Source organism: Marmota flaviventris, chromosome 5 (genome assembly GCF_047511675.1).
Source record: "Marmota flaviventris isolate mMarFla1 chromosome 5, mMarFla1.hap1, whole genome shotgun sequence".
Taxonomy (NCBI): Eukaryota; Metazoa; Chordata; class Mammalia; order Rodentia; family Sciuridae; genus Marmota; species Marmota flaviventris.
The window spans coordinates 163,966,816-163,979,615 of record NC_092502.1 but is presented as its reverse complement, the minus strand read 5'-3'; the positions used below and the strand labels follow the sequence as shown (position 1 = coordinate 163,979,615).

The 12,800-nt window shown below is 60.7% G+C and overlaps 1 protein-coding gene across 1 annotated transcript; it reads left to right on the top strand.

The window, feature by feature from the left end:
• Window positions 1–25: 25 nt before the first annotated feature.
• Trip13 (thyroid hormone receptor interactor 13) lies at window positions 26–12,520 on the top strand. Its single transcript, XM_027943930.3, has 13 exons — window positions 26–162; window positions 967–1,132; window positions 2,087–2,216; window positions 3,144–3,199; window positions 3,690–3,780; window positions 5,258–5,330; window positions 8,162–8,225; window positions 8,696–8,782; window positions 9,018–9,124; window positions 9,632–9,785; window positions 11,081–11,193; window positions 11,806–11,875; window positions 12,215–12,520. The coding sequence occupies exons 1-13, from the start codon at window positions 71–73 to the stop codon at window positions 12,308–12,310; spliced, it is 1,299 nt and encodes a 432-aa protein (XP_027799731.2). The 5' UTR covers window positions 26–70; the 3' UTR covers window positions 12,311–12,520.
• Window positions 12,521–12,800: the final 280 nt, after the last annotated feature.

Sequence of the window (12,800 nt, the reverse complement as noted above, 5' to 3'; positions counted from 1 at the left end):
CGCAGCCGCCGAGCGCTTCCGGGTCAGGGAGCGGCGCTCAGCGCGCGGCAGATTCGAAGCGGCGCGGGGAATGGACGAGGCGGTGGGCGACCTGAAGCAGGCGCTGCCCTGCGTGGCCGAGGCGCCCGCCGTGCACGTGGAGGTGCTGCAGCGCGGCGGCAGGTGTGCGGCCAGGGCGGGGGCCGGGACCCCGAGTACCTGCACGGGACTCCAGGGACAGGGGACCTCGGGGAATGGGAGCCGGGATCCTCTAGTACCTGCAGGGCGCCCCCGGGCGGGGGCCGGGACCCCCAGTACCTGCAGGTGACCCTGGGGCGGGGTGCCGAGACCCAGAGTACCTGCATGGGACTCCAGGGGTGGGGGACTCCAGGGACAGGGGCCGAAATCCTACCTGTGCGGGGCCTCCAGGGGCGGGGCTGGAACCCTTCAGTACCTGCACAGGACTCCAGTGGGCCAGGTACCAGGACCCCTGTACCTGCACCCCACTACCTCCAGCAGGTTCCTCAGTGTGCTGGGGCAGTGCCAGGCAGGTGCAGAGGCTAGGCTGCAGGAGAGGGGAAGCCTGGGGAGGACGTGGATGGTGGCATGGTGGGCTGAGGGGAGCCCGGAGCTGGCCGAGCACCTCAGCCACAGGTGTGAGGCTCTTGCTGTGCCAGAACAAGCAATGGCCACCCTGTGTAAGTGCTCACCCGTTCTGGCCTTCCTCTGGCACTGCTGATCTTCAAGGTAACTGTATGGCAAGGCCTCCTGGTATCACCCCCTTTGTCCAGTGGGGAACTGAGGGTGGCTTCCTGAGGTCACATAGCTGCAGTGGAGCTGTAGGCTGGGGGTGGCCCTGGAGTTGATCCCCAGGCAGGCCACCCCCAGCCAGTTCTTGACTAATGGCTTTTTTCTGAGCAGTCTGTTTTTGAAATTTTAAGAATGCCCTTGTGGCTCAGATCTGTTGTGTGCTGTGTGTTTTCCCAGCACTGCAAAGAAAGAAGACATTAAGCTGAGCGTCCGGAAGCTGCTCAACAGGCACAACATCGTGTTTGGTGACTACACGTGGACCGAGTTTGATGAACCTTTTCTGACCAGAAATGTGCAGTCTGTGTCCATAGTTGACACAGAGCTGAAGGCTAAAGACCCCCAGGTAACTTACTGGTCCACAGTGTCAGGAGCAGTTAACCCTCAGCCAGATACAGGATTGGTGTCATGAATCTCTGTTGCTGTTGATAGCGTTTCACTTGCTTATCTGTTGGTTCTGACTGTCTCTCCTGGAACCGGGTGCTGGGGCAGGACATGGCCTGGTGTCAGGAGGCTGTGGGTGCAGTGGGGCCCAGATGGGAATCGAAGCACTGGGATGCTGTACTGCAGGCCAGTGGGCTGTCCTGGTGAGCCTTGGGTTTAGGTGCTGGGTGAAGGCGTCAGGACCCCAGGAGGTGTAGAGGCTGTAGGCTGGGGCGGGGGGGGGGGGGCCTGCTCAACAGCTGCCATACCCAGCATCTTTCCAAGGTCATGTGCTCCCACATGTGTAAGCTTTTTGTGGGTGCGGTGCAAACTGGGCAGTCCTGTTATCAGTAGAACCAGAAACGCATCCCTAAGGAGACAGCCCTGCTCGGCACTGTGCAACTCTTGCCTTTAAAGAGGGCTTGGCACTAGAACTGTGCGCGTGACGAGGACCTCCGCACTCGGCTGCTAGGCTGGTGTTAGTGGCTCAGCATCCTCATCCAATCCTGCGAGAAATCATTCGACCTTTCCTAGCTGGAGGACAGTCAAGAGGAAACTTGCTGGCAAGAGGACAGCAAGCCCCACATGCAAGGGCTGAGCCTGGCCCGGCGTGTCCGAGAGTGCGGCTTCGCTGGGTTGAGACGCGAGCGCTTTCCTCAAGGGCTTGTGTCACTTGGCAGTGATTAAAAAACAGGACAGCAAAGTTGATACATGACCCAGCCCAAAGGGGAGGAATGGATTTACCCTAGACCTGAAGTAAGGCCACAGCTCTCCACCCACCCTGAGTAGGGGCTTTCATCGCACTGTGCTGTCGACCGAGGACCTCGGCCTTCCTGTGTGTGGCCGGCCTCGGGACTGACCGGCTCTCCCCCCACAGCCCATTGACTTGAGTGCCTGTGCGGTCACGCTCCACATCTTCCAGCTTAATGAAGACGGCCCCAGCAGCGAGAACCTGGAGGAGGAGACAGAAAATATCATCGCAGCAAACCACTGGGTGCTGCCTGCAGGTACAGGCCAGGGGGCTGGGGCTGAGGGGCCAGGTGGCAGGGTGGCCTGCGGGACTCGCTGAGCCAGTTCACTGAGGTCCGTTCGTCAGTTTTGTAGAACTGTAGGAAATCTCATCTCCTTTGAAGTGCAGAGCGTGGCGCTGTGTTGGCTTCCTGTTACTGCAATTAATACCTGAAACAGTGAACTTGCAAGAGACAGAGTATGTTGGGCTCAGGTCTTGGGCTCAGGCCATGACAGGTGGCCCCTTACCTGGGGGCTGGGGTGCGGCAACATGCCACAGCTGGCAAGGTGTGGCAGAGCAGCCACTCGCTCCACGGCTAGCTAAAAAGACAGCAGGAGACCCAGGGCCCACAGTCCCCTTCCCCAGCACACCTCCCCCTGGGCCCATGTCTTAAAGGCCCCACCACCCCCTGGTGGCACCCAGCTGAGGATCAAGCCTTCAGCGTGGCCTTTGAGGGATGTAGCATGTTCATGCTCCAGCAGTTACACACAAGGATGTGGCACTCCCCATGTGTCTGCCTTGTCCTCAGGGTACCCTGTCCTGCTCTTCCCTGCCCAGCTGGTCTCCCCTCTGAGAGCTCCTTCTACCCTCTGCGTGCTCTGCTGTGGACTCCAGAGGTGGAGCTCAGGGTTGGCTTCCCAGCGGCACCCTGTTTGTGGGGAGAGCGCACGTTAAAGAAGAGGGGGATGATAGCGAGACGGGGGACACGTTCTTCTCCTTCCAGTCACCTGGCAAAAGCCATCTGACTGGCGCTTGTTTTGGATCTTTAACCCAAGAAAGGTTGGGCTTTGAGGGAAAGTGTGGACGCTGCCCGGCCTGCTGGCACCCTGGCCTGCCCCGGGAGAAGGCCTGGAGGGCCGCGGGCTTGGGCCAGCCCGACAGGCCGGGGTGGTCTTCCTAACTCCCGCTTGCTTCTGTCTCACAGCTGAGTTCCATGGGCTCTGGGACAGCCTGGTGTACGACGTGGAGGTCAAGTCGCACGTAAGTCGCCTCCTTGGAGGAGGCGCGACTGCCACCTGCAGTCCCTGAGCCATCAGCTCGAGAGGCACTGGGGCTCCTTGCTCCAGCACTGCCCTAAAAGCACAGAGCTGATCTCCAGGCAGCTCCCTGAGGAGGAGAGGGGAAGGAAGTGGCTGGAGGGGGGCAGGCGCAGACCAGGGCCTGTGTGGTCTCCCAGGGGGCACGCTAGGGGCTCACCTGACCCTGCACATGCCTGTGGGCCCTGCCCATCACTGGAGGGAGGCCTGTTGGCTGGTGACCCTGCACAGTTTGTTCTCTGCGGCATTTTAAGTGACAGCGGGTATTTGTCCGTAGCGTGTACAGCCACGACCACCCTACCTCGTGGCTCCTCCTATCGGGAGAGCCAGGTGGCTGCTGCATGTTGGGAACGGTGTCCAGCCAGGTGGCTGCTGTCCCAGCCCTTGCTTGGGTGTGCTTGGTGGGGAGCCTCATCTGCACCCTCTCGCACCAGCTCCTGGATTACGTGACGACGACCTTGCTGTTCTCAGACAAGAACGTGGACAGCAACCTCATCACCTGGAACCGTGTGGTGCTGCTGCACGGTAAGCCACGTCCACACCTGCTGGCAAGCACGCCCCAGCCACCTCCCCACGCTGGCGTTCCTGCCCACCCCCGTCCTGTCCTTGTCTGAACGGGGCTCCCAGCTCCCGTTCTTGGTATTTTGGGTTTTGAAGACCTCTATTTTATTTATTTTTATGTGGCGCTTTGAACCCAGTGCCTCACACGTGCGAGGCAAGTAAGTGCTCTGCCACTGAGCCCCAGCCCCAGCCTCTGTCCTTGGCGTATGATTGACCCTTGTCCCCCAGCTGACTACAGCTCTTGGGACGAGCCGCCTGGTCTCTCTCGGCGGTGTTCTGGGAGCTGCACGTAGTGGGCCTAGACTAAAAGGCCGTGTGTGTAAGACATTGTGTCAGGTCTTAGGAGAACACCTCGGGAGTTTGTTTTCTTCCCGATGTCCTAGGTAGAAGAGGACAAAGTGGCTGAGGCCAAGTCATAGTGAGGTGCAGGCTCAGTGCTCAGCCTCCTTGTGCCGGTGAAGACCGTGAGGCATCCACAGCCTCTGAGCACCCTTAACCAGTGGACACCCATGCTGCCCTAGAGGGCCAGGGAGCCAGTTGGCAGGCACCTCCAACAGGGCAGTAGTGGGCCTTCTGCCGGGTGCCACTTCGCGGGCTCTGTGGCAATCACAGACTGATAGGTGGGCAGACCTCCACCCCAAGGTTGGGTTGGTTTCCCGTCCCCTCAGAGCTCCTCTGTGCGGTGCAGGAAACAGGGGAGGAGCAGGTCCTGGCCACGCTGTGTCTCCCCGTCCCCTCAGAGCTCCTCTGTGTGGTGCAGGGGACAGGGGAGGAGCAGGTCCTGGCCACGCTGTGTCTCCCCGTCCCCTCAGAGCTCCTCTGTGTGGTGCAGGGGACAGGGAAGGGCAGGTCCTGGCCACGCTGTCTCCCTGTCCCCCTCAGAGCTCCTCTGCATGGTGCAGGGGACAGGGGAAGGGCAGGTCCTGGCCACGCTCTGTCTCCCCGTCCCCTCAGAGCTCCTCTGTGTGGTGCAGGGGACAGGGGAAGGGCAGGTCCTGGCCACGCTCTGTCTTCCTGTCCCCCTCAGAGCTCCTCTGTGTGGTGCAGGGGACAGGGGAAGGGCAGGTCCTGGCCACGCTCTGTCTCCCCGTCCCCTCAGAGCTCCTCTGCGAGGTGCAGGGGACAGGGGAAGGGCAGGTCCTGGCTGCGGTGTCACTCACGTCGCCTGACACTGAGGACATGGACCTCTGGAGGGAAGGCTTGTTTGGGGCAGAGAGTGGCGCTGTTGGCAGAGGGAGCAGAGGCCTGAGAAGGGTGTGCCTGGGTGTGGAGGGCACCCGTGGACCAGCCTGGCACAGAGGCGGCCTCCACAGAGGAGCTGCTCACAGGCCTCATCGGGGACGCAGGTTCGCGGCAGCAGGGTGCCCTTGGCGGTAACTGCCCCTGTTGTCATGAGCGACTTGTGCCCTGCTGGCTTAGGACGTCTGCTTGGCTGTTACAGGGCCTCCAGGAACTGGGAAGACGTCCCTGTGCAAGGCCCTGGCCCAGAAGCTCACCATCAGACTGTCGAGCAGGTAACCAGGCCTGGGGCCTAGCAGGCGTGGGGCCTGCGGGCGGGGTCTCCTGGGTGGGAACTTGCCACACTGGGCACTGGACCCAAGGCACTCCACCATTGCGCGGAGTGGCCACGGGTGTACTGTCCCCTGCCTCGGCCTCCCGAGCTGCTAGGTTACGGGCGTGGCTTCAACGCCGGGCTTCATACTTTAATTTCAATTTCATCATGTGAGTAATAGGCTCCTCTTCTTCAGGGCGGTTCCTGCTCTGTGCCCGGCAGTCCTGCCCACCCACAGGCCGGCCAGGTGCTCTGGGCAGAGCCGTGGGGCTGGCACCCCTGCTCCGCAGTCCTGTTGACTTCTGTCTGTCTGTCCATTCTTTGCCAGAGACAGTGTCGCAGTCCCTGGGACCCCTCCTCTTGGACTGTGTCAGCTGGGGTCTTTGCCCTGTTTGGAAGTGATACTTGTTCTTCTCACAGTCCCCTGCCCCCACCTGGCGTCCTTGGCTGGGATGCTAAACATGGCGGTTGCTGTGCTGCGACTCCTTTGACCCCCCGACTGTCTCTCCGGCTTCCTGTCTACTGGTGTTCCTCCCTGAAGAGCTCATCGGTGGCTTGTGTGCCTGTCCTGTGCTCTCTCTGTCCTGTTGCTCTCCTGGCCAGTGCACAACTTCTGCTCGCTGTCCTACCCACTGTGGGCATCAGCTCTGTGTCGGCACTGCAGCTGCCCTCTTCTGGTGGCCACGCTGCTGCTGCCCCCTGAGCCCTGGGCTCCTAGCAGAATCCTCCAGACTTGGCTCCTTCCTAGTCACCAACCTTGTTCTGGTTTCTTCAGCTGCTTGTGACCGGGGCCAGCCTTGCAGAAGGAGCCAGTGCCGGGCTCTGTAGTGCCAGGCGTGGGTCACTCTTCACGGCCCTTGAACTCGGTTCCCAGCGTCACAGGCTCTCCTGCTCCCGTGCCTCTATCCAGCAGGGACTGGGGACCCCACGCCACTTTATGGGGATTTATGTCCTCGTCTCCTTCCCGGGAACTGTACCCTACAGCCTGCTTCCCACCTCTGACCCCTGACCGCTGACCCTTGTCCTTTGTCTCCTCAGCTCAGCAAGGTGCATGCTCTGTCTTAGTTCCTTCCAGGCCTGTGAGTGCGGGTGCTTCCCATCTCTGCTCCCCAGGTCCCGGGGTCACCGCCCTCCACTCCTGCCAGGCAGCTGCTCTGGCCTCCTGTCCCTGCTCCTTGGGTCCCAAGGTCACCGCCCTCACTCCCGGCCAGGGGGGCTGTGCTATCCTCCTGTCCCTGCTCCCCAGGTCCCAGGGTCACCACCCTCCACTCCTGCCAGGTGGGCTGCTCTGGCCTCCTGTCCCTGCTCCCCAGGTCCCAAGGTCACCGCCCTCACTCCCGGCCAGGGGGGCTGTGCTGGCCTCCTGTCCCTGCTCCCCAGGTCCCAGGGTCACCTCCCTCCACTCCCGGCCAGGCAGGCTGTGCTGGCCTCCTATCCCTGCTCCCCAGGTCTCAGGGTCACCTCCCTCCACTCCTGGCCAGGTGGGCTACGCTGGCCTCCTGTCCCTGCTCCCTGAGTCCTGAGGTCACCACCCTCCACTCCCGGCCAGGGGGGCTGTGCTGGCCTCCTGTCCCTGCTCCCTGAGTCCTGAGGTCACCACCCTCCACTCCTGCCAGGGGGGCTGCTCTGGCCTCCTGTCCCTGTTCCCTGGGTCCTGGGGTCACTGCCCTCCACTCCCGGCCAGGCGGGCTGCGCTGGCCTTGTCTGTCTTTCTCGTGTTCGGCCTCCTTAGGCATTAGAGGCCGGTGGGTTGCACCTCTTCCTGTCAGGAGTGGCAGCTGGCCCTTGTTTTCAGGGATTGAAACAGATCAGTGTTTTAAGAACCGAACTCCAAGGGCAGCTTCCTAAAGCAGAGAGGAGAGCCACTGTAGGAAGCAGCTCCTCTGCCCGGGAGGCCAGGAAGCACGTGTGTGGCCCCTGAGCCATGCCTAAATGGCAGGTGTCTTGACAGGCTTCCTGCACTCCATGGTCAGAACGTCTCGTGGCCAGCTTGTTAGGGACAGTCTGTTTTGTTAGGGTGCCTTTGCTCTTCCTCATATACAGGGTAAGCATCTGCTTCTCTTTACAGGGAGCCAGTGATGCCCTTGGAAATAACTCTTCTGTGGACTTGGGGCGGGGAAGCCAGGGAGGGAGCTGGGGACTGCTGCCCGCTGTGGGTCAGGAGCTGAGTGTGTGCTGGCTGTCCCGCTGCCCCAAGGGAAGCCTCAGTGCGAGACAGTGGCCAGGTGTGGGTGGTGCGGTGCGTGCCAGGCCTCCAGCAGCCCTGGCCAGGTTCTGTTGGGAGGAGGACGGCCGCACTGCTAGGGTGGGTGGGAGGACCAGCGTTGGACCAGCATTTGACCAGCCAGTCTCCCCACACTCCACCCGTTTGCTGTGTGGTGGTGGTGGTTCTTTTTGAATGTGGAAATGTAAATTATGAGTAGTTTAAATTGAGAATTTTTAAAATGCTTTTAGTTGTGGATGAATCTGAGACCTTGATTATGTTTGTTTAGTTACTTTTATGTGGTACGAGGATTGAACCCAGGGCCTCACACATGCTAGGCAAGCGCTCTGCTGCTGAGCCACAACCCCAGCCTCGAGAAGTTTTACTATTTAATTCAGTGGTGTTATGGGAAGAAATTGCTCTGATTCGGAACCACTGATGGCACCTTGGTTACTCAGTACCGGAGCTGGGTCCCTAGTGCCTGCCAACTGCTGTGAAGCCCTGCTGAGCTGACCGGCCCTGCGGGCGGCCGGATTGAGCCTGCCGCCGGGCTGGTTCTGAAGTAGCTCTCCTCCGTCCTGCTGTCTTAGGTACCGGTATGGCCAGCTAATTGAAATAAACAGCCACAGCCTCTTCTCTAAGTGGTTTTCAGAAGTGAGTACTGACCGTCCTCTTTGTCTGGCTGTCTGTCCCACATGGTTGAGAAGCACAGTACTCCAGGACAGTGGGGAGCAGGGCAGTGCCTGGGTGGAACAGGGCTGGGCGATAGGCCTGGCCACCCCCTGCCTGGTTGGAAGGTCGCGGAAATGCTTAGCATCTCCTGGGGACTGTGCCCGCTGCTGAGCAGCCCAGAGGGTGACCCTTAACTTTGAAGGGCCATACCCAGGGCCCCTGGTCAGTGTGGCTGGTGCAGAGTGTACCCTGACCAGTGTGCATGCCGGCACGAAGGGCCTGTGCCCTGACTCATGGAGCAATGGAGCAGTTGGGGGGGGGGGGGGCTGGGCCCCTCCTACATTGGGGGGCACCATCAGGAGGCTGGGCTCTTGGGCTACTGGGGTGGGTGGTGCCGTGAGCACCTGTGGCTTGGGAGCTGCAGGCGGTCCTCAGGGAGGTTGTGGTTGCAGAGTGGCAAGCTGGTGACTAGGATGTTCCAGAAGATCCAGGACCTGATTGACGACAAGGAGGCGCTGGTGTTCGTGCTGATTGACGAGGTAAGCTCTCGCAGGCAGCTGCCTCTCGCTGTTGCTGGCACAAGGCCTGCCCCGCCTGCTGGGCTGCCACCTCGGCCTGCCACCCGGGCCCGTGGTGCTGCAGGACTTCTCCCCAGCACACCCAGCCCTGGGCAGCCACCGCAGGCCTCTTCAGTCTCCACCCACTGTCGCAGTGTCCCTTGGCTGCCAGGAGATGCTAGGTGCCATCCTCCCAGCTGTCACTCTGTCCCTGCAGGTGGAGAGTCTCACAGCAGCACGCAGTGCCTGCAGGGCTGGTGCCGAGCCCTCGGATGCTATCCGCGTGGTCAACGCCCTCTTGACCCAGATCGATCAGATCAAAAGGTGATGCTGGGCCAGGCTGCACCATGAGCAGCCAGGGTGAAGTGACAGGGCTCACGGCTCCTGTCACCGCTGGTCTCTTGGCCACAGAGGCACTCTGTGCCGAGTACTGGCCTTTTCCCACTTGGACTTACTTCATTTCGAACATTAAAAACACAAAACAAAAGCTGGGGTGGGAAAGCTTGGTGCTTCGGGGTGCAAAGCTGGCTGAGTCCTGCGTCGGGTGGAGCCAACGCCAGGCCTGCCTGTCCTGAGTGCACCTGAGGGTGGGCGGGCCCCAGGGCAGGTGCCAGGGGCGCCTTAGGCATGGCGGAAGCACGGTGCCCAGAATGAGGTTCTCACTGAGTCAAGAGGGGCGAGAGGCGAGTTGGGAGTGCCCGGGAGAGCGTCCTGGGTGTCGGGCATCCAGAGATCGAGCTCAGTTTTGCAGCCCTGCAGGGTTGACCAGATGCAGTGTGGCAGTCGGGAGGGCACTGGGCGACCATGGTCGTTGCCCCCCCACCACAACAGGCATTCCAACGTGGTGATCCTGACCACCTCCAACATCACCGAGAAGATCGACGCAGCCTTTGTGGACAGGGCTGACATCAAGCAGTACATCGGGCCGCCCTCTGCTGCAGCCATCTTCAAGATCTACCTCTCCTGTGTGGAGGAGCTGATGAAGGTACCTGGGCTTGGTCTTTACCTGACTAAATAGCTGGAGTTAACCAGTTTCAACCTAGATGAGGGTGTTTGCCAGCCTGACCCTTTTCTAAGTTGAAGCTGTGGCTTTCTTCTTGCAGGTTGGGTTGTTGGTCTCAGTTACAGGTACTGACAGTACTTCTGTTCTTAGAACAGAGTGATCCTTGCTTTTTGTTACCAGAGGTGATGGTGGGCAGGAGGTTGGGAGTGGGCCTTGCCGCCCACTGGCAGGGCACAAGTTTTCCCACCTGCAGCCCCTGCCAGACAGCACAGAGCAGGGGCCTTACTGTGCCCACCAGGAAGGGCACGGCCTCCCATGAATGTGGCAAGAGCTGTCCCAGCATGACCCCCTGAAGGTGCCCAGTCAGCACTGTCCTGGCATGGGTGCCCATCCTGCCTCTGTGTGGAGCGTGTGCTCTGAGGGCCGCTGCAGGAGTGTGTGTTCTGAGGAGAGGCTCTGGCTCGGCCTCACTGCAAGGGGCTCATCATACTTGGGCACCAGGAGCAGGCTGGTGTCCTCGGGGCCTCTGGCCTCACCATGGGTCCCTGGCTGCTGTGCCGTGAGCCTGGGTGCTCTGATGTGGCTCAGAGGTCCCAACTTTCCCTGGGATTGAGAGCAGGGACATTCGGCCAGTCCTGAGGCCTGGGGAGTCCCTGGATGCCACTCCCTCAGGACTCCTGTGCCTCTGGCCAGCGCATTCATGGGAGGCAGAGCAAGCCAGGGTGCAGGACACCATGGGGATCCCAGGGAGGCCAAACAGTGAGCCCAAGGAGCCCTCCCAAGCCTGCAGGTGTGCAGGGAGGAGCTGTCTGCTGGTAATGGTTATGTGCCTGGGGCCGGTAAAGCTGCTCAGCAGTATGACCTCCAGGCAGCCGTCCCAAGGTGAGCTCAGGTGCCACTGCTTGGGCTGTCCTTGGCTAAACAGGTCATGTCCAGAAACACAGGACCCCTCCTGGAAAGGACTGAAGCCCTGACTGTGGGCACTCTGCCCCTGAGGGTTTGGTATGTTTGTGCAGCCAGGGGACAGGGCTGCAGCCCAGCACTGGTGTAGAGAGGGGCTCTCCTGGCCCAGCCCCAGGGGAAGGGCGTCACTGCTGCCTGAGGGCGCGGACTCACAGACTAGGGGACCTGCTGGTGGCCGAGGGCGTGGCCCAGGGAGCATTGAGCAGCTGCTTCCTGTGCAGCTTCCATGAAGCTTGTTCTTTGGAGGCTGACCTGATTTGTACTTGGCCTTCGTTGGCCTTGCGCCCTGTGTAACTGTGTACCTCTGTCCCCAGTGCCAGATCATATACCCCCGCCAGCAGCTTCTGACTCTCCGAGAGCTAGAGATGATCGGCTTCATTGAAAACAACGTGTCCAAGTTGAGCCTCCTTCTGAGTGAAATTTCAAGGTGCAGATTGAGCTCAGTTTTGCAACTAAGAAAAATGCATTTGCTGAAGTAACTGGGGAGGTGGGGAGGGCTTGGAGGTGAGCTCTCCAGGCAGCAGAGGAAGACGTGTGTGCACACAGGTCAGGCATGCAGAGTGCAACCTCCTCCCCAAGGCCCTATGACACGTGAGCCCTGGGAGCAGCAGGCACTTCCACCTGAGTCCTCCAGATGGCCCTTGGTGGGGGACGGTGGAGTGTGGTTGCAGGTGCAGAGGCCCGCCTCACCTGGGCTGCACAGAGGCCAGCGGTGGTGCTGGAAGGCGGGTTCCTGTGGGGAGGGCTTTGGAAGGCTCTGGTTGAGGCTGACTGAAGGAGACTTGCTGAAACAAGAACAGCTCAGACGTTGCCACATGGCCTGGTCACTGGGGACTGGGCTGGCCCAGGCCTGCCTGCAGTGTGCCACTGCCCACTTGGAGCAGGACTGACAACAGGGCCTTGCACCCATGCGACCACGGTTGTGTTTTGAGGTCACCTCACCACCTCCAGGCTCAGGTTTTGGAGTGCCGAGGGATACTGGTCCTGAAGCCAAGCTCCTCTGAGCTGGACACCTCTGAGCCTGGTTGTTCTCACACAGGAAGAGCGAGGGCCTGAGTGGCCGGGTCTTGAGGAAGCTCCCTTTCCTGGCTCATGCACTATACATCCAGGTGAGTCCCAGGCCGCCCCTCCTGCCCTGTCCACCCCAGCGGGCAGCATCAATGTCTCCTGACTCTCTCCATGTAGGGGGATGGGCCTGAGTCTTCAGTGTGGGTGGTCTGGAGCCCTTGGGAGCAGTGGCCGTGACGGGTCTGTTCACGCCGGCACACACACAGGCACAGCAGAGCCTGTGCAAGTCACGTCCACGTCTGCCATGGGCACAAGCCGGTGCTGGGTCTGTTCAGCCCACTGGCTACTGAGCCCCCATTGCCACTGGGTGGGGTGGTTGCTGCCAGGTATCCGTAGCAGCGCGTAGGACCACCCAGCACCCCGACTGTATGTCTTTGCAGGCCCCCACCGTCACCATCGAGGGCTTCCTCCAGGCGCTGTCTCTGGCAGTGGACAAGCAGTTTGAAGAGAAGAAGAAGCTCTCACCCTGTATTTGACCCTGGGTGGCATGTCTGTCTCAGCTGCCCTCTGGAACCCACTAACCCACCGGGGTGCACAGGCCAGAGCTCGGGCACAGGTGCCTCGTCAGAGCCAGGACCTGTTCTCGTCATCTAAATGCGTGTCAGAGGCAAGCAGCCTGCTCTCTTCGTTGTTTTTAGAAGATAGTTCACATTCTGTTGGCCTCTTTGTAAAGAACTGTCTCAATGCGTCTGTTTCCGTTCTGTCTGGCCAGTCAGACGCAGGGTGCTCAGCAGAGCTGTTGAGAGGAGGGAAGTGGAGCAGGCCTGACCCTAAGCCGGCACAGAGGTGGGAGGGCCCGGCCACCTTCCAACCCGAGTGATGTAACGGGTCAAGAAAACTGTTCCCATGTAGCAGAAGTTGGGAAGGAGATTCCAGGCAGGAAGCCTTGCGTGGCCAGGCGCTGCCTGTTGGAGGGCACCGTGCAGATGCTCTGGCCAAGCACCCTACCCGGCTGAGCCTGCTGGT

Excerpts from the sequence above, each read along its gene's own strand:
- Trip13 (XM_027943930.3), top strand. The coding sequence starts at position 71 with ATGGACGAGGCGGTGGGCGACCTGAAGCAGGCGCTGCCCTGCGTGGCC. Across the intron at positions 163-966 it reads GTGCTGCAGCGCGGCGGCAG|CACTGCAAAGAAAGAAGACA; the intron begins GTGTGCGGCCAG and ends GTGTTTTCCCAG. Across the intron at positions 8,783-9,017 it reads TGTTCGTGCTGATTGACGAG|GTGGAGAGTCTCACAGCAGC; the intron begins GTAAGCTCTCGC and ends CTGTCCCTGCAG.